Here is a 21,479-nt window from a genome sequence, read left to right as displayed (position 1 = left end):
TGTTCCTACCACACGCCGATTTACAAAGACAGGTAATCTCCTGCTATCATGATTCATTAATTGAGGGTCACCCTGGCATTGCCAAAACCACAGAAAAGGTGAAGAGACACTTCTGGTGGCCTTCGTGGAGAAAAGACATAAAGGAATTTGTGATGTCCTGCGGTGTGTGCGCTCAAAACAAGGGTCAGAAGAAGAGGCCGGCTGGTCTTCTGCAACCATTAGACATCCCACCGTGTCCCTGGCATACCCTTTCCATGGACTTCATCACAGACTTACCCTCCTGTTCCGGGTACAACACCATTCTTGTTATTGTGGACCTGTTTTCTAAAATGGCCCTCTTCATTCCGCTAAAAGGCTTACCTTCAGCATCAGTCCTAGCCAAAGTCTTGAAAACATCGTCCGGCTACACGGCTTCCCGTCAGTACTAATCTCAGATAGGGGGAGCCAGTTTATTTCCCACTTTTGGCGTAGCTGTTGTCGATTAGCTCAAATCGATGTAAGACTTTCGACCAGCCATCATCCCCAGACCGACGGGCAAACCGAGAGAACAAACCAGACTCTCGAGCAATATTTATGATGCATGCTACAACAGTCGGAGAGTAACTGGAAGGACATCCTTTGGATAGCTGAATATGCTTACAACAATTCAGTTCATTCGGGTACCGGGAAGAGTCCCTTCTACATCTTGTATGGGATTCATCCTCGAAGCTCCAACCTTGATCCACCTCAAGATCTTGGAACACCCGCCGTGGATCAATTGCACACCGTTATTACCCAAGCTTTTAAGGAAGCGACTGCACATCTACAACAAGCTAAAGAGAGGTACAAAAAAGGAGCAGATCAACACCGAAGCAATGCCCCTCAATACCAGGTTGGGGATCAAGTCTGGCTGTCCACCAAACATTTATCGCTTAAAGGGCCTCGCACCTTCAACCCCAAATACCTGGGCCCATATCCAATTACGGCCATAATTAATCCAGTGGCCGTTAAATTAGAATTGCCAACCCATATTAGAATACATCCTGTATTTCACATATCTCTTTTGAAACCCATGCAACTTGGAACCAGATTGACCAATCCTCCAGAGCCCATTCAAGTGAATGGGGAGCCCGAATTTGAAGTAAAAGACATTTTGGACTCTAAAATCATCAGATCGAAGCTATTCTACCTAATCGACTGGAAAGGCTACGGACCTCAGGAAAGGTCATGGGAACCCTATGACCACGTCCATGCTCCTCGTCTAGTCCAGAAATTTCACCGAACCTTTCCCGATAAACCAAAACCCCCGGGAAGGACAAGTTTGGGAGGGGCCTTGAGGGGGGGGTGCTGTCATGGGCGCTACTCCCGAGGGGCCAGGACTGGCCCAGCGCCCTCGGAAGCAGACCCCTCTTCCACTACTCCAGACCCAGCAGACCCCTAGAGGGGCCCTTTGGACCATGTCCTGGCGCCTTTGGCGCCAGGAAAATGAAGGGTTTCAGTCCCGGCGCCATAGGCGCTGGGCTCATATTGATAAACAGTGTAATAATGCTTGGGTGGACTTACCTGAGGCAGACCATGCTGCATATTTACCCAGAACAATCCAGTCTGGTTGAAGTCCCCAGCCATCAGGGCTGGGAGGAACTATTCCCTCCATTCAGGAACTCTTTTCTTACCTGGGTGGAACCGGTGGAAGAACACACACTGGAAGCACTTCTCTGATATTTAAACCACGCCCGATGGAAAACACGTGCTTCGCGTTATTCTGCAGCAGCAGCAGGACGCTCACCGAGTCAGCTCCTGCATTCCAGGTCCAGAGTCATCTTCAGCTTCCGCGCAGCAACCTGTGGATGAAGAAAGACACAGACCAATACTTACCAGATCCCGGAATCCAGTCACCGGCAAAACCTGCAAAGAATAAACATAAGGTTAGAAAAGTGCAACTCGCTCGCAGCCTGCTTACCTGATCCATCCGTGATTGCAACGGAGCTAACCGCGGCCTTCTCTTCGGCAGCTTCTCTGCACCTGAAAGGCAAAGGACATAATTAAAAAGGGGTTCGGGTGAAGGCAGTCTAATTCATCTTACTTACCAGTTTTTGCACGCGCAGAAGCGGCCGCATCAACCGCAGCATCCCGGCACCTGAAAACTAGAAAGACATTATAAGAGGTGCCATTAAAAGCGGCCAACGATCATTATACTTACGTGCATCGGCACGTGCAGTGGCAACGGATATAAAGCCCGCAGCATCCCGGCACCTGAAAACTAAAAAAAGGACATTATTAGAGGTGCCATTAAAAGCGGCCAACGAACATTATACTTACGTGCATCGGCATGTGCAACGGCAACGGAAAACTACGCCCACAGCATCCCGAGGCCTGAAACAAAGGAAAAGGGACATTATTGAGGTGCCCATCTTTTAAAGCCTAAAGACTACAGTATACTTACAGGCATCCGCTCGTGCAGTAACGGCGGCATCGCTCTTCGGCATCCCAGCACCAGTGCCACAACTAAGGCCGCAAAAGACTTGAGCCTCAACACTGAACTCATCCAGTGACGTAACTGGAATCCATGCACCCCTGCATCAGACGCAGGATGGAGAGCTCAGCATTTATACGCCTAAGGTGAGAGCTCGCCGAGACAAGTAGAAAGCTAGGCTGTGGGAGAAACTGGCGATTGGTGGGAGAAGGAATCCCATCAAACGGTGATTAACCCTTTTTCTTCCACCTGCAGAAAACTTACCCTGCAAGTCAGACATTCGATAAGAGGAAGCCCAGTCCTGAGAGTCGTCCGAGCTCTATGCTTCTCAATTGAAGAAACGATAGCAGCCCAGCCGGGATCAGTGCCTCCGTGGGAATCAGGTGAGCGTTACAGCATAGTTCAGGCGTAAAGAAAGAGGCATCTGATGCTGTCCAGGATCCCCCACCCAGACAAGAAAATCTCCATCCCTGGGTGACAGTGGGAGCCAAATGGAGGCCCCAAAGGTGGGCGTTTCTCCTCGGTGAAAATTGAAGCTCCTGCCCTCGAACCGTTCAGGTCCCTGCCCAGTTCTCTCCCTCTGATGATGCTGGGGGTGAGGCCTCTTCTAGGGCTTTGGTTGCTTTTCCTGGATCAGGTTCCTGGCATGGGATTGTTGTTGTGAGCCGCGGTCGACGCCAGGACCTCCCCCGCTCAGCTTTTGGCAGCGGGCGTAAGGCAGAGCCAATCTCCTCTTGGGATCGTGGGTCAGGGTCCACCTCATTGGGTGTCTCACCCATCAGGCTTTTTGCTTCTTCCTCCGAGGAGATTGTGTGGTGTTGGTTATGAAGTTCGAACATCAGCTTACAGGGGAATCCCCAGCGATAACAGATCTTTCGGGCCCTCAACCAGGACGTCACCCTCTGCAGTCGCCGTCTACCCGCCAAAGTATAAGGGGCCAGGTCCTGAAGCAGTTGGATCTTTGTGCCCTGGAAATGTATTGAGTCTAAGTCCCTGGCTGCAGCCATGATATCCTCCTTCTGGCGATAAAAGTGCACCCGGGTGAGCACGTCTGGGAGTAGATTTTTCTTCATCAGTACACACGATGGGTTCTATCTAGCTTTAGGTCTTCGTTTGGTGGTAGTTCCAGGAGGGCCCTAAACAACGTCTCTACATAATCTGCCAGGTCTTTGTCTGGAACCTTTCGAGGGACCCCACGGAGGCGCCCGTTGTTTCGTCTTGATCTATTTTCCAAATCTACCTGTTTTGCCCAAATGTCCTCGAGGTGCTCCTCGATGGCCTTTACTCTTCCCGCCAGGGCTTCACTGTCGTGGGATAGCACACAGGTTACATTCTCCAGGTCGTTAACCCTCGATTCCAGTCCCCCAAGGTCGATGTGAGGTCTGCAAGTGACTGGGCCAGGGAGTCCTTGGAAGACTTGATTTCCCTTTTAATTTCCTGGATGATGTCTTGTTTAAAGGACTTGAGTATTCCCTCCAGATCCTCCCTGGACATAGCCATGTTAGCGGTCAGCTTCGGGGTTGGAGCCGGGTGAATTTCAGCCGTAATAGTAGTTGTTAGGGGTGGGTCCCCGGGCTGTGGTGTTAGATAGGCTTCAATGCTGTGTGTTTTCTTTTTAGCCGCTGTTTTGGGCATCCCTTGGCAAGACTGCCGGTGTCGCCTACTTGGCTTCCCAGAGCAACCAGAGGATCCTGAGGCGAGAGGCATGCAGGGGCTCAGCGCATGTGCTTTATTGTTCATATGAGCCCTAAATAATGTGAGAGGACTCAATTATATTGTGTTGGACCCAATCCAAGCCGTTGGGATCACCCTTTAAGACTATCTTCCTGACAATGAGGCTCCTCACAGTCACAAACCCCAATCTCCGCTCTGTCCCCCGAGGCCCCCACACTCACCAGTGCTTTATTTATGTGTGGTCCTCCGGTCCTCTTTTCACCTTCGGGGTGTCTCCCCTCTTTGTTGCCAGGCTCCCACGGGGGCCTTGTGTATCTTCCTGATCTCTCGGCAGATTTCGAGTTGCAGGGGGGAACCCTCGGCGCTCCCAGCTACAGCCCACCGCCACCAGGGTCTGGCACCACTTAGTGATCGGGGCCGGTGAGGCGGTAGAGACTCCCCCTCTCTCCGATGATCCATTAGTGCTAGTAGGAGGGCCACTCGAACCGGGTTCTAAGGCCGGGACCGCCCTTCCTCCCGTCTGGCGTGTCCCGGTGCCTCTCCGGGTCCACCCCCGGGCATTCCGCTCTTCGTCCTGCGGGGGGGGAACCCTCCAAGCACGACCCGCTGCCACCCGCGCCGCCCCGAGCGGAGCTCCCAAGGGCAGGCAGGGCAGGCACTGCGCTGCTATTAGAGCCGGAGGGACAGTGGAACTCACTTTCCCTCCGGCGTTGATGTCAGCCGGGGAATCCGCCAGCTGTTGGGCATGCGGCCTGCGTATCTGGCATGCTGGTGTGTCCCGGTGTCTCTCCGGATCTTCCCACGGTCGGCCCGCTCTTCGTCCTGCGGGGGGAGGGTGGGGGTAAACCATCCGAGCACAGCCCGTTGCCGCCCATTCCGCCCCGAGCAGAGCGCCCAAGGGCAGGCCGGGCAGGCACCGCGCTGCTGCTGGGGCCGGAGTGGCAGTGGTACCTCCCTTTCCCTCCGGCATTCTTCTCAGGTTGGCCGGGGGGGGGGGTCTGGTAGCTTTTGGGTATGTGGCCTGCAGTCCGGTGAGGTCGGGTGTGTCCCGGTGCTTCTCCGGGTTCACCCACGGGCAGCTCGCTCTTCGTCCTGCGGAAGGGGGGAACCCCTCCAAGTACGTTCTGCCGCCACCCGCGCCGCCGCGAGCGGAGCTCCCAAGAGCAAGCAGGTCATCCACCGCACTGATGCTGGGACTGGAGGGGGAGTGGAGACTCACTCTCCCTCCGGCGTTCTTCTTAAGGCAGCCGGGGGGTCTTCCAGCCGCAAGGCATGCGGCTTGGCCGAACTCGTCCTCTGCGTCGCTCCTCCCTGTCACCGGGGGCTCTCCCGCCGCAGGCTCGCTTCTCTCATGCCAGTCCCACCGTTCTTGAGGGGCTCTCTTTCATCGGCATGCCCGATCCTCTATCGCTGTTATTCGTTGCCGCCGAGGGCAGCCGTGAGGGTCCCGGCCCTGGCGCGGCCTGATCAGGGGTTCCTCCTCTTAGAGACAGCCCGGGATGGCACGCACCACCATTTTGGATTTTCTTGCTGGTAGATACCGCCTCTTGAGAAGTGCTCTAAATGGAGGGCTTTAAGCTTCAAAGTCCGTCAAAAGCCTCAGCAGCATTTCGTTTTCGTTCCGGATGCCAGTAGGGCGAAAATTCTTCCTTTAGACGGGGGTAATTTAATGACTTGGGCACTGCAGAGCGGAGCTCAGGGGAAGCACGTCCTCATGGTGTGCTGCCTAGCCACGCCCCCGGTTGACGCAATTTTTAAAAGTGCCTTTAGTTCTGGAAAAGACACAGGGCCCAAGTGAGGTGCTCACCATTCTGAGCATATCTATTGACACACTGGAAGAGGCATGCAGGCTGCCACATGATAGAGTGAAGCGACTAATATTTGAGATTGGCGACAGTGACAATCTTGCAAAAGAGAAGCCAATTTATCAAAGCCACAGCAGCTGTTGGGGAAATTGAATTTTGACTCCAGTGTCATCCCAGGGGGGAAGGATATTTGGCAGGAGGTTGGCGAGAGCCACTGCCGGGGTCACAGAGAAGCACTATTTCATCCGGCTCAATTCCACCATTAAGGAGCACCTCCACATCTGGAGGTCATTTTTTCCTCAATTTAATAGAGGACTCATCTGGGATGGAAGACTTCATGGCCATCTTAAGAAAAAAGTGGTGTGTGGAGAGAAGGCCCAGAGCTTGCCAGAAGAAGGGAAAGACAAATAAAATAATGGCTCAAATACTGTTCCCAGTTGTTCAGGCTCTCAGTATTGGCCCGAGAAGTTGAAACATAGTAGGGTGCGTTTCTGGTCAGAGAATACAGAAATTGTGAAAGCAATTAATTTACAATCTGCATCAAGACTTGCAGTGATGGGTCTGCTTAAGAAATTGGTAGATGTGAATTTAGAGCAAGGCACATGCCAGGGCTTTTCAACAATGTGGCTGATTAACTTTCACGTTTTCAGTAGAAGATATTCTGGAAACCATGCTCAAAAGGCTTACAAGGAAGAGAGGCCCTTCTTGACATTGTGGTAGAAGATGGTTGTGGGCATGGCGCAAAGATATGCCTGTGGGTCCGCTGCGCTCCATAAATAAATATACAATACAATACAACTGGCACAGTGATAACTCACAGCGCAAGTGAAGTCCAAAAAAAAGCAGAGTATGACAGGGTAAGGGGCTTAAAACTGTTGGTGGGGAACAGAGACCTCCTCCCAGCCTGGGGTAGGTCGTCTACCAGGGAGAATGCCACGGCCAGTCTTAACCTAGTGGTGGGGTAAGGGAGTTGGGAGGCGCACAGTCTCTGAAACCTATCCAGAAAATGCAGTGAATGCGGTGAGTGGTACTACCTTCAGTCACCCAAGGCCATGCACCCTCCACTCTGGCTCATGTTCTTTACGTTTCCTTTTAGAACCTGTACCAGAAAACCTTGCCAGATCAACTGAGCGCAGCATGCCACAGAAGTCCCCCGATGGACTCAATAAACGAGTGCCTGTCAAGATAAAGAAGGAGCACTCACAGGGGGGAACCAGCAAGCCATCTTGCCAATTTCCTGCAGGAATCATCACAGAGATGGTTGAATTTACCACAAAGCAAAAGGGAGCAGGCGAGAAGGAGCTTTTATGTCTTTGCAATGGGCCGACCCACCCGGGGAAAAAAGATCATGACTAGACCACAGTCAGGTGGTAGGCATGGCCAATGTGGGTGGGAGGAATGGGTGGGTGAAGAAGGAAAACTAGGAAGATACAGGTATAGGCGTGCAGGCGAGAGACCAAAAAGAGGACGGAAGGCGGAGCAGAGTGTTCAGAAATCTGTGCAGCAGCTGGATTGGCACGCAGGGAGGTATTATATGTAAGAGAATGGCATCTAGTGGGAAGTGTGTAGCTGTGAGTGGGAGTGTGTGTGTGTGTGTGTGTGGGGGGGGGCATGTGAATGGTAATAGAGGGAGAGGGAGCGTAAGCGTGTAGTAGAGGAGTAGAGAGAAAGTGTGAGAATGGCATGGGAGAGAGAAACTGGGTAGTGAAGGGAGTAGTGAAAGGTATAGAGTGAAGAAGATGAGAGTAAGAGTAAGTAGGAGGGGAGAAGAGGGAGTGAGGGAATAAGAGCTGAGAGGAGGAAGGAGGGGAATAGGAGGGTGAAGACCGGAGGTAGGAGGTGAGAGAACAGGACGAGAAGACGTTTTGAGAGGAAGTAGAAGGAAGAGAGGGGGAATAGAATAGGGAGATGAGTGATGGAGTGACAGAAAGAAAAAAAAAACAGCAACATTACTGTTGTGGAACCCACCAATGGAATAGGATTTGAGTAGGATACTCCTTTGAAAGTTCCAGAGGGAGTTAGGCGGCGTTGGGTAGAGAAAAAGGGAATGCCTTGGTTTTTAGGTACTCCCACGGCTAAGAGTTTAGTCTTAATTTAAGGAGTTACCGATCTATAATGTTTCATTTAACTGTGTCAGGGAAGCTAGGGGAAGGCCCGTGAGTCCGAGGGACCAGCTCGGAGGCCCCTTTAGTGACATCACCTGGCAGCTAATACCACCGGCCTGCACCTACCCAAGATATCTAAAAATAAGAACCCTTGAACCATTTCATCCAATTTGTCAGGTTCTATAGTTGATCTATGACATGAGCTGCAGTATGTTCAGAATCATGGCAGAGCTGATAGGGCGAAGGTGGCAGGTGTCGTTTGTGATCTGTCCATAGTCAACAGGAAGTCTAGGAATTGAGGGACAAGCAGTTTGGCAGCACTTGTATCTCACACCAAATAGCATGTAGTGCAGTATCCAACAAGGAGCTTCCAAGTGAATGTGGCCTGAAAGGGTGGGTCAGGTTGGAAGCAGTAACACATGTCAAACTCTTCCCCACGGAGGAAATGCTCTGGACACTGCCAGTAAGATTTAATGACAGGCTTGAGGTGGAAATGTTTAGGGTGCCCTTCACCATTACTTTCTTTAGAGCGAGGAAGGAACAAGGATTAGCATCAGGAAGTGCAAAACTGGTCATCAGACCACAGGGAGAAAAGTTAAACTGGATAGGTCACGTGACACACAGAGTTGCCCCACCAGAGTTGCCCCACCACCTTGCTATCACAATAACGTATAATCCGGGATGGTGTCGATGGTTAAATGCTACTGTATACAAATAGGAATGTCTTGCCCAGGTTTCATTATTTAAGGATTTTGGCACCCTTGGTTGGTAAGTTGGGCCTCAAAAGAGTAAGGTGTTCATAAGCCTTTTAGGATAGGTACTGCAACTACCACACAGTATATACAAAGGATCCGTAGGTGGTCATCCGAATGGCACAAGTTGCACATTCACCCATGAAGGAATGTTTGCGTGTAGTGAAATGCAGCCAATTACCAGTAGGGAAGGCCTGAGGTAGCAACGCTGATGTCCATGTCAAAGATGCTTCTCCATGTAAGGACTGACAAGTTCACTAAAGAGAGTAGGTTAAAATGCAAGTGCAGTTTGCAATGCTGTTAAATAAACGATGTAATAAAAATAGGTTACTTACTTTTCCCCTTTGATTACCCTTCAGCAGATGCAAGAGTGTGGGCCATAGGACACTTGTGTATCACATGGGCCGAAAGGAGGCAGTCCGGTTCACTAGAAGAATGGTAACTTGGGTTTCAGAAAACAAAGATCGTCTGGCTCAGAGCTTCAAGCATGAGCTGGGCTGCCTTGCGTTTGACCATTCATTTGACGGAACCCCACAGGTCCTGGTGATACTCCTCGAGGGCAACAACATTGTGGCACCTGGCCGAGGGGGATTGGTGTGCAATATGCAAGACACAGTTAGGACCTTATGTCCTGTTTCAGGGGACAGACATTGTGTGAACTGGACTAATACCCAGAGGTAAATGGCTAAGTGTCAGATCACAGATCAGGAGCTGCATTTGAATGATCGGGATGAAGATTAACAAAAAGGTAGTAAAATGCCTGAGGCTGGGAGGACTGGTATCCATTTGGCACATACCGCTGGGTGAGAGGGACATGAGGAATGTTTTGCCCGGAACAAGGTGACCTGGCGGAGGAAGAGTTCACCCTATTTTTATTCGGTGTCTTCTGGAAATTAAAAGGACCAGATGCTGCTAGAAAGGGTAGACTGGTGAGCTTCATAGGTTTAGGACTGGGGCGTTGAGGGTCGGAATGGGCACACCCAAAGCCTGACAGAGTTCTGCGGCTATCCTAGCTGAGGAGGAATAATGGTGCGACTGGCAGCCCGTAGGATTACGTGGATGCCAAAGTGCCTGTGACAGGCGCTCTTACCCAGTAGGACAGTTACACGCCTCAATAAATGCAGAGTGGCTTGAGTTATGCTCCATATTACGTATGGGAGTGAACAGATGGTAATTCCCAGGAACTAGAACCAGAGTGTCGAGAGGTAATGAAAGTCATCTGAAAGTTATTAGACTAGGAAGTGACATGCACCCCTAGTTGTGAATATCTGGGAATGGCAAAAGGCCATCCGAAAGGAATTGTTAGGAGACTGGCATTTGCTAGGGGTGCCTCTAGGTTGACTTGAATATACAAGTGTCCTGTATTTATTACACAAACGTTTGCTTTCAGTTATACACGTTTTTTCCATAGATGTGGGCTTCCCAGCTAGGATGCTACCTGTAAAGAAACATCCAATCCCCTTGGGAGGAGCAAAATGAGTGGCCATGGGCAAAGCGACTCGTAGTCAGTCTTTGAAAATTACTGCCCAAAATATTCTAGTCCTTTCATTTGCCAAAAAGGGTAAGCCATGCATGGGAGTAAGGGAACTGCCAACATGAAGGGTATACAAAAGATATGTATAGTGTCCATGTTCTTAAAAGTGGATAACTATTACTGTCCTTCTGATAAATTACAGGATATATACTAAATAGGTAGGGTTTGGACAGTGGCAAAGCAGAAGTGAAATTTACGAAGACCATTTAAATATTTCCAGTATTACACTAGCAAACCAAATATATAACACCCACATTTTGATGGGCAAACTCCTTACTCTTCCAGATGCTTCCTGAAGTCTACAATGGGTGAAGTATCTTCCAAAGGATGATCCGTGTGAAATAAAATAAGTCCCGTCTCCGGGAAATATTTCCACAGAGCGCATAGAGCCATGCATGAATCTATAAATAAAGAGGAAATAACAGAAGATTAAAATGTTAAATACAAAATCATTTTATAGCAAGTGTATTTTGCTGGTTACTGCAGAATAATACATCCCACTAGATAAGTATTTCACAACAATGAGCAAGTGAAACGCCGGTTTTCAATGTCCACAAATATGACCGCTACATACCTTACACATCATTACTTAATGGAATATTTGAAAAAAATGTTTATTTAGGCTCCACGGAATAGGAACAGCACAGCTGACTTTACTAGTAAGTAGGATAGCATTTGAATTATTTTTACTGGCAAGAGTTGCGAATTAAAATATGGTCTTCTTAAACTACACACAAAGGTAAGCTAAAATATAACCACATTTTGCTCTTACCAAGATGAAGGAAAATGTTTACACTTCGGTAGATGTACAGTAAATGGCTAAAATACCACAATTACATGTTGTGGTGCATGGGACCTGTGTGTAACAAGGGGCTTTCTTGAATTAAGTCGGGATGGGCTGATGAACGTTCAATTCAAAAGGAATTACAACACAAAAATAGAAGGACACGTCCACATTTAAAAAATAATAAAACCTGATTAAATACATTCAAAACATGAACAAAATGCACAGATCGCAATCGCCCAAATTTAAGTGAAGACGTTGTTTCAATGGTACAGCACAAACAAAATACAAACGGTATCCAGTGATAAAGCAGTCTGGGAAAAGGTCGCCAGGGGGTTGACATTTACCCCAATTTCTAGGACTGGAGTACTTAATAGTAATTAGAAAGGCTTTTAGAGGTGCAGGGGATAGAAATCACATGACTGGCGACTTTTTCCCAGGCGACAGTCACTGAATATTTTCAGGGGAGGGGCATGAATTAGTATTTCCCTCATATTCGTGCAAGCGATAATAACATAGCGTGGGAGCCTCAAGTAATATAGGGTGGTTTTTGGGAGATAGGGGCTGGTAGAGAAGAGGAGAGTGGGGACATTCGCCACTGAAAACAGGTTTTAAATAACTGGTTGAATTGGGGCATATAAAAGCACAATATTTGAGAAAAATGATTGTACAATTTGGTTACATGAACAAATCCAATATATACCAGGCATTTTACAGAACTTTCATGATAAGTTATCACTGTAAAACAACAAAGATGTCGCCCCCACAATACCAGACAGTATTCCCAGAGTAAAATCATTTTATGTTTTAGTGCCCACATCTGCCAGCATTTCCACTATAAAGTACTTTCATGATGTTGCATCTACAATATATGCCCGTGTTTCAACTGTTAAAGACTTTCAACCTATGCGAGCACAGTCACTGTAAAGAAGAATATGTGATATTTTATTTGCATCGTGCTCATGCAACAACTGAATGGGGTACTGCTACTTCTAAAAGGGATCACAGAACTACGTTTTGATAAAGTTGTACTGCTATTGCTGCAGTAGATAGTATGCAGAGGTCAGAGGCATTCCTGCTGCTACTGGGTCAAACTCCTTACTTCAGCTTCTTCACACATAGGATACTGGGGAACACATCCATTTCTTAAACCGGTCCATCCCGATCTGAACAGGTTTGGCATTTCTAATATAGCCTACTTCGTTACCATGTAATGATTAAAGAGATTTCGGTACTGTAATAATCAAATTTTGCAGATCTGGAGAGCAACTAATATCCGGATTCTGTTCTGGTTTCTCTTGCAGGACATTCAATGTAGCCAGAGCTTCCATGGTATTTTATTGTGGACATTTAAGTAAACTCTGTCCAGTACAGTAGATGGCACAGTTTAGTTTACACAAAAGAGCCCTTCCTAACAGGTATACAGACAGTTGTGGAAAGGCTAACACGTAAAGCGTGATTGCCAGTGATTAACCCTAGAGTAATAGTTCAGAAAAAAGGTTTGGAACTGGGGTGTTTGATATGCCCATTATATTCAAGGTTTGGAGAAATAAAGGAATGTCTGGGAAGCAGTTGGATTGAAAAGCTTACCAACTGGCTCCCACGTCAAGCAAACAAGAGATTTGTGTCTTTTTCAGTGCATTAGGGTTGGGGGAAGATGTCCTCTCCAGGAGGCAGATTATTGTTATACTGAGGTCTGTATGGGATCTGGATATTCCCTAGGCTGCCCTAGTTGGTTTCCTGCTGCCGCTTCCCTTCCCCTGCATCTGCCTCCAAAGTCCTCCCTGAATCCACCCCTAGCGATAGGCGGTCCCTGTAAATTCTGTAGCTGCAGAGCCATGGGTTTGTTTTCAATATTCTATATCTTCTATTCTTGGCAGGCTACACAGTGATTCGCTACTTTCACTAATTCTTATAAGGGATGTTTTGTCAACCTAGACAAATTATCTTTAATTGTGCTTGTATCGGAGACCAGAGGAAAAAGATGGCTGAGTGAACAGGTCGGGGATTCTCTGTTATTCTGGCCGCAGTTGCTTATCCTGCCCCAATCTGTCTTTCTAGGGCATGACTGCGGGATAGCATTTATGATTCTATTAGGCCATCAGGCCTAATGGGGCTCCTATCCGAGGATCTGCTGCTGTCCACTGGGCCTGCAGAGAGTGATTTTTGTTATTTTGATACATTTGTACCGAGTTCCAAACAGACTTAACTGTATACGGCGCTGATGGAAAAAGCATCAGAATGAGGAACTAGACAGCACGTATACATATGCTAACCTCAGGCTGAGCAAATCTATTTGAACAAGTAGGTTTTAAGATACTTCCTAAACCGGAACATTGACTGACAGGATCTAATCTCCACAGGGAGGCTGTTTGTGGGATGTTTCAACCCAAGCATCCAAGCCCTACAACATCATTGTGCATTACTGGCAGCGGAAATATCATAATGGCCGCCGGAAAGCATGCTGCTTGCCAGAAATCATCCAAAAATGCACAGTGAAAACCTGAAAGATAGGCCACCATATTCTTTTGCCTCTGTCAGTGTTAATACAGGAGACCATCGCCAGACCCTATCCTTTGGCTGCACACAGAGCAAAACCAGTGCAAAGGAATATGGTGCTGTTTAAAATCCATTGTAATGGATGTCAAAAATTGCTAAAATCATGGGCACGAAAACACCAAACAAAAAATCCAACTTCTAGTTGGGTGTTCTACATTACTCTACTGCAGAATCCACATCAATACAATGTTAGCAAGGATCATATGCTATCAAGTAAAATCCCCTTTTTGAAATGTATTAATTCAAGACAGCTGCCAAAAATGGGTGCAGTACCAGAGCCCGCCACTGACCGGCGCTGGTGATCTAAACTCTGACAAGAGACATGGATTTCAGAAGCTAAACAGTATCCTGATGCAGCTCAGACTTCTAAAGGTTTGCGGTCCATGGGAAGCCTTCACACCTCAGAACTCTACACAAGAAGGCAGGAAATCACAAGTTTCTGTTAATCAAATGGAGAGTGGCACCCTGGACTGATGCCCTGCTAGCAGGAAAAAACAGACAAAGGATGCCCTCAGCTGAATAGGATATGCTGATTTTGGGTGTGAACTGTCAACACTGCTCTGGGGGAAGGCAAGACATCTGATCTCTGAGTCAAGCCAAGTTTCTAGGGGCGGAGACAAACGACTGGATTCAGAGAGTCCAGCAAATATATGTTTTGTGAGAATACTGATAACTAATTATACCAAGCGGACAAAAATGTACAATTTGGAGATTCTTAAAATGACAATTTCACTCACAATTTGAGACTAAGCTGGACGTTGTGTGATGTTCTGAGACCGAACCCCGCGATTTATTAATATTGCAGACACTGTGGTTATATCAGAAAAAAGAAAACTTACTGTAATATGCGCAGAGAGGGGGTGTACCTCCGTGGAAGATTTGATGAAAAACCAATGTGGCGAAACCCACTAAAAGCGCAAAATGTTGTCATTTCTGAACCCAAGCTCTGAAAGATCAGGGTTCAACAGAGAACTGTCTTAAATTAATCTGGGAGGTGTACATGTATTCTCAACAACATGTGTACCTTGGAAACATGTTTGGTTATGAAAAATTGTTTTCTATGTAAATGCTAAGGGGAGAGACTTCAGTCAAGCCATAAACATAGCATCACTCTGACTCATCCTGACTCACAATTCCCTTCTCCAGTCAGGTCACAGTAAATCCTTTAACCTATCGGCATCCTCAGAGGGTTGGGCATAGAAAGTCAGCCTTCCCACCCCCTTTCAAAAGACATAAAAAGAACCACTGAGACCCATATAGACACATTCATTTTCCACTCTTTAATCGATTTCTGCGCAGCACGCTGCCCGACCATATCCAGAACTTAAGACTCCAGATAGACTCCAGAACTTGAAGCAGAGAGGCCTGAACCAAAAGCTGAATCCTTCTCAGCAGGCCTCAGAATCTAGCAACCTAACTAAACTATTCAACAGTTTAGTTAGTTTCATTCTGTTTGATTCATTCAAGCTGTTTCATTCTGGCTAGAACGTGGGCCAGAACCATATCCAGACCCAGAAAGCAGAGCTCTATCGAGACCCAGAAAGCAGAGCTGTATCGAGACCCAGAAAGCAAAGCTGTATCCAAACCCAGACCAGACCGCTGTGCAGTGCCGATAGCAGACCCAGACCAGACCGCTGTGAGCAGAACCAGTGCCAGAGACCGTCCCGGGGCGAGAGAACCGCAGCCCACCTGACCAGATCTGTGACGAGGTCCATTCCCTTCCAAAACTAGGAGTGAGTATCCAGCCAGAACTGTACAGAACCAATCTCTTAGTCTAAAGTGATCATATCCCATCCATTTCAACCTGTCCAGAACTGCATAGAAATTGTGTCCCCATTCTGTGATTTAAAGCTGCAAAAGTGTCATCTGTCAGTCTGAAATCTTGACTTCATTTCTGAAAATCTACCTCCACAAAAACGTCCGTATCTTTTGAACCGTATGTCCTAGAAGCGAGATTTAACTGTCATTTTAAAGCTCAAAAGTGCCACGAATTGCAATTTGACTCAATTTCACCACTTGTGAAAATAGCTGCTTCTTGCTTTCCACTGCTGAAATTCGTTTTCACTCTGATAATCATTCCTGAATCATTGCTAGTGTTGACCTGAACTAATTCAAAGTAGTTATCACCTACCCTGAATCTCCTATAGGGAATTAAAATAATTTTAAACATATTTTTCACTTCATTGCAACCACATTTAAAAGTATTTGGCCTGTGTTTTAAAATCATCCCTGTTTCTCTAAGCTTGTTGGGGGGAACGGGAACTGAACTGCTTCTGATTGTATTCCTGAAAACCTGTGTGCCCTCATTTCCATCTCTTCATATTGCATGGGGGGGGGAGTGAGTTGTCACAAAGGAAACAGTGATCAGATTATCTCTTGTTGAAACCATATCCAGTTTATTTCTGTGCTGCATTCTTTCCATCATTGATTTTCCTTGAAACCATACAAAGTATTCGCTGCTACCTTATCCTTTCTATACCAACTCCTAAGTAATTAAAGAATTGTGCTACTGTAATATTATCCACTGTTGATCACTGTCATATTCATAAGTGTGTTATCAAATATTAATTTATTTATAAAAGTGTGATATATATATATATATTGTTTAATGTTTCCAATAAACCTTTTAATTTGCAAAACAACCTACTGCTTGGCTCAGTGAGGTCAGGGGGATTCAAAGAGAGGGGCATTATATAATAGTTTATCATCCAGATTTAAGAACTTGACATAAAAATATATAAATAAGGGCTTCCATTGGGCATCCCAGACTAGGCATTGCCTTAGTTGGATTGCTGAATTGAAGTCACTTACATATTCCAAAGTTTAGGTCTGAATACTCCAAATCTCCTATCACCTCTGGAGGCAAATTTTTTCCGTGGAACATTCAGCAGAAGCTTATCTTCAGAACGTAATGCTCTGATAGGGTGATATTGATGAACTTTGGCACTGAGATACTCGGGAGCAAGTCCATTAATACATTTGTAGATTAGACAGGCCACTTTAAATTTAATTCAGTCCTCTACCGCCAACCAATGCAGAGAGCTTTGAAATGAAGACACCTGATCCCTTTTACCCAGCCACCCCACCAGTCTCACCGTGGCATTTTGGGCCTTATGCAATCTATATATTTGCTTCGCGGGTATGCCCGCCAACAGACTGTTGCAGTAGTCCAGGTGGGTATTTTTAATAGCCCCCCACAACAACCAAACAATCTTCTGATGGTAGGAATGGTAATTCATTCCTCAACATCCGCAGCAAGTAATACACCGACTTGACCTTCATCCCACCTGGGCTTCACTGCCGAGATTCTCCTGCCAGACACAAACCAAGTTCGTTCTTGATTTTATGGGCAAATTGTAATTTCTCACTAAGGCTATAAGGAGAAATAATATCCTTAGCATCCACAACTTGCTGTTTGGATCCAAGCAAAATTATGTTGGTTTTTGCTGCATTCAGCTGAAGCTGGCTATTAGCCATCCAGCAATCAATATCTATCAAGCAAAGATCGACTCTGGTAAATGCTTCCTCGATGTTCTTAATCTCAATATAGATATGCGTGTCATCAGCATATGAGTGAAAATTCAATCCATGACCCCTTACTATAGTTAGCCCTGGGCACATATAGAGATTAGAATTCAGTTGGGAAGTGATGATCCCGGAGAGACCCCACATCTAAGAACAATAGGGTCAGAAGTGTAGCCCCCAAAAAGTAGGCGCTGGGATCTATCTGCCAAGAAGGATCGAAACCACTCCAAGGCCTGTTTAGACACCCTTCCTACTCCCCGAAGATGGTCCAAAAGAATTCCATGATCCACTATGTCGAAGGCCGTGGATAGGTCCAGCGTCAGCAAGAGCGTTGACCCACAACCATGCGCGACCTCCAACAACTCATCATGGACTGCCATCAGCGTGGTCTCAGTCCCGTGCTTAGGCCGAAATCCCGATTTAAATTCATCCAGCAATCACTCTTGGAATTGAGGAGTAACAACTTTCTTCACCACTTTCGCTGGCCAAATCAGACCAGCAACTGGCCGGTAGTTTTTTTTTTAGGACCGCTGAATCCAGGTTGGGTTTTTTCAAGAGTGGTTTCACTATTGTGTTTTTTAATAGATTTAAAAATTAGATTTATTCACAAACGTAGTGATAAAAGGTGTGATATTTGTAGCTGGTTGCTTGGCAGCACATACGGGCTGCACAAAGGCAGGACTATCTGTAGGCTTAAATTGTAGCATGAGGGAGTATATCAATTCCTCAGTCACGGGTTGAAACCTAAAGCTTTCCTCAAACCCCCGATTTCCTGGGATTACAGCATCGTCCTGTGGATTGGATGATCCCGCCCCACCCCTTGAGATCTCAATAGTCTTCTGTATTGCCACAATCTTGTCCTCAAAAAATCTGTTAAATACATTGGCCTGTGTCAAAGAAGAGGGGAGGGATGTGACAATACAATTAGGCTTACAGAATTTAGAGACCACTGAGAACACTACCATGGCCTTGTTTCCAGCTCATTCAATCTCTCAATGGAGGAAATCCCTTTTTGCCGCAAAAAATGGCAAATTTATAGATTTTAAGTGCCCTTTTTGCCTTAATGGTATCAGGAGCCAACTTACTGTTCCTCCAGGATTTATTAGTTTGTCGCTCTTGCTCACGCAGCGGAACCAGTGAGTGCCTGAACCAAGGCATTGAAACATTGGTTCTCTTTGGTTTTAAGGGGCCATATTTAGAGCAAATTTCTTTTAGTATCAAAGCACCCGCTCTAAAATAATCCTCACTTGGGAGCATGTCATCAATTATGGCCAGTCCCTCCTGCAATTCCGCCGCTGGGATTTTGGCAAGATCACTTGCTTTGCAAGCCAGGCAGAGAGGGCTAGCAACATCGTCTCCAGTCATGTTTCCTTCCATGACCAGAGCAAACATCTGTGTATAAAGGTCCGACCAGAGCATGGGACGGGTCTCATAAAATAATAGACTTCCCCCTGGCTGAGATTAAATCCAGACAGTTAACTCTAACATGAGAGGGCACGGTAGACAGTATGGATAAATCATGATTCCCCAATGGATCAAACAGTTCTTTAGAGTCAGGATCCGAACTGCTATACAACCAAGTGTTCCAATCTCTTACACACAGGAGTTCATACCTGCTCCCGATCAAGGTCAGACAGTTATCCAATTTCTCTAGGAATTTCCCTGCTGGTCCGGCGGGTCTATAACCCAGTATAATTTTGACAGACCGCATAGGGGACAATGCAATAGTCACCTGACCCCTCTGGGAGTCGTCGGCCCAGTCTAAAGCCTCCAGATGGGAAACATGAAGTGAGGATCTATAAATAACTGCAATCCCTCCCCCTCTCTTGCCCACTCGATTGATGATCTGTATGGAATCATTCTCGGGGACTAGAGGATGAAGCCGTTTCAGCGATCCATCAGTAAACCAAGATTCCGTCAGCAGTAGCAGATCCAAATCATCATTGTTAATAAATTCCCCTACTTGCACCACATGGGCTACCGCTTATTGGGCATTGAGTAGAGCTGCATTAATCCTAGGAATTTCATCCTTCTTGCTCCCTTCCAAAGCCCTTTCCTCCTGAGGTGCCCTACAAATTCTCAAGGATTGTATTTTGTTCACTATTCTAAGGGTAATGCAGCTGCTTCCATTATCACATTTTTTAAGGGCCTGAATACAGTACCCACGCCCTTGCATGCATACATCCCCATATTAGGACATTAGTTACCCTCCAACGGCAGTTAATTCCCTTATACCAGACAGAGTGACCTGCCAGCTAAACAGGCTTTCCATCAGTGCTATGTGGCGCCACCCGGTTGCGTCACATGGGTGTGCGCTGCAGGTGCTACTGGGGAGTGTTGTTTAAATCCGAAACACATACTAACGTGTTTCGTGCTAATAGACGAGCATACTAACCGCAGTCTGCTCGGAATGAGACCAAAATGCAAATGCTAGAAAGAGTCTCTCTCAAACAGTAAGATACTATTTAAATTTAACTGAGTTACTTTTTTTTTTAAATCAATCACAAATATTATAAAAACCACAGTATTTTCAAACGGATTATAAACTCAAATCTGGTGCATAATAGCAAACGTTCCCTCCGTGATAGACAGACTAAAGAGTAAGGCCGCGTCTGCCTAAATTTAAGAGGTATAATTAACTGCATGAGCTGGATCAGTGGAGGCAGGAATTCAGTATTGTAAGACCCTTCAGAGCTCCTTCCCGATATTAGGGAAATCTTTGTCCAGGTTTCTAAAGTCACCTGGAGTCCATGCACTGTCATGAATCGATTATAGCAAAACAAAAGAGCTGATGGCTGGAAGGTTTAGAATTAATCTTAACCTCTGGCATTGCTCTGGGCAACTCTCCAGACAATCGTTTTTCGCCTGACAAGCCATTACAAAAGGGGAAAGACCATATGCAAATCAGGCTTTGTCCCACCCAAAAAGGAGCAGTCCAGCTCATACTGCTTGGTCACATCCCTTCTGCACAAGACCACAAGCATCCCAAAACATGTTTCGACCTTGTTGGGCCTCATCAGTGAGGAGTATCTTGGGTCTCTAGGCCCAGCACACACGGGACCCATGTCTGGGCAAACCCGTCCCACTCTGGGTGACTACAGCAAAACAAGAGAGGTGATGGCTGGAAGGTTTAGAATTAATCTTAACCTCTGGCATAGCTCTGGGCGACCCTCCTGAACATTGTTCTTCACCTGCCGAACCATTACAAAAGGGGAAAGACCATATGCAAATCAGGCTTAGTCCCACCCACAAAGGAGCATTCCAGCCTGTACTGCTTGGTCAGATCCCTCTGCACAAGACCACAAGCATCCCCAAACATTGTTCAATCATCTCCAGCGTCACCCGCAGTCACACCAGGAACCTGCCTAGAGGGCGCCTAATAGGTTATACTGCCACGCCATAAATGTGTACCACCTCAAGTCAGGAATAGAACCGGGTGGCCCCTCATGAAACTGGGGAAAGAGTCATGAGCGCTCATTATGAGTTGGCAGACCACTGGAGACGGGGGCTGTCGTTGGGTTACAGAATAGTGGTCGGAGAAATCGCTGGAGATGGTGCAGTGGCAATGTCTGGCTGCGCCCCTGAGGAGTCAGAGTACGTACATTGTTTAAAAAAATCTATTAGATCTTCTGCGGTTTCTTGGTCCTACTTCTCATCTATAATTCCTGGAAAATTACAGAGGAAGCCTGATCCTTTTCTATTGCACCCTGATTTCTTATATGTTTAATATGGCCCCGTAATCTCTCATCCAAATCCTTCAATCCATTTATTTTAGATGAGTTTTGCCTCTCTGGAGCTTCCTCCAACCACATAGCATATGACCCCCACTGCCTTAGACCTTTCTTTCCCTTCATAGATTCTAACGCACACTTTAAATTGAAAAAACGTTCCTAGTGGAAAATTCCCTCAAGTGGGGAATGCAACCTTCAGGTTTGAACTCAATCTCTGTATATTTTATGGTACTTTGCCCCATTTTTACCAATTATCACTTTGGGGTTTGCGGCACTACTGCACTTAGTGAACATGAAATGGTAACATGCACCTTTAGGTGGTATGGGCACCTACTTTGACTGACACAACCATGATGTCCCTGTTCCACCATAGTGTGACTCCTCTTTCTTCGTGATCTTGAAAAGAAAGGAGGATAAATACACCAAGATTGGTTCTGAAAGAGAACAGGCTCCCACTGACCCTATTTACAATGGGCTACCCCCGTTTCATACATTTATCATTATTAACCTGCAAGGGGACAGTTTGGACATTTCGAAATGTACTCTACACAAAAACAT

At 46.6% G+C, this 21,479-nt stretch overlaps 1 protein-coding gene across 4 annotated transcripts in view; it reads right to left on the bottom strand.

The window, feature by feature from the left end:
• Window positions 1–21,479, bottom strand: part of C6PH5orf34 (chromosome 6p C5orf34 homolog) — a 676,382-nt gene that overhangs the window by 353,196 nt on the left and 301,707 nt on the right. For all 4 annotated transcript variants that reach the window (XM_069627234.1, XM_069627233.1, XM_069627235.1 and 1 more), the window contains exon 6: window positions 10,600–10,723. In XM_069627234.1, the coding sequence (XP_069483335.1) occupies window positions 10,600–10,723 (124 nt within the window). The remainder of the gene's footprint in view (window positions 1–10,599; window positions 10,724–21,479) is intronic.

Source organism: Ambystoma mexicanum, chromosome 6p (assembly GCF_040938575.1).
Source record: "Ambystoma mexicanum isolate Mex_15411 chromosome 6p, UKY_AmexF1_1, whole genome shotgun sequence".
In the NCBI taxonomy this organism is placed as follows: domain Eukaryota; kingdom Metazoa; phylum Chordata; class Amphibia; order Caudata; family Ambystomatidae; genus Ambystoma; species Ambystoma mexicanum.
The sequence above is the reverse complement of the archived record's forward strand: the minus strand, read 5'-3'. Positions and strand labels throughout refer to the sequence as shown.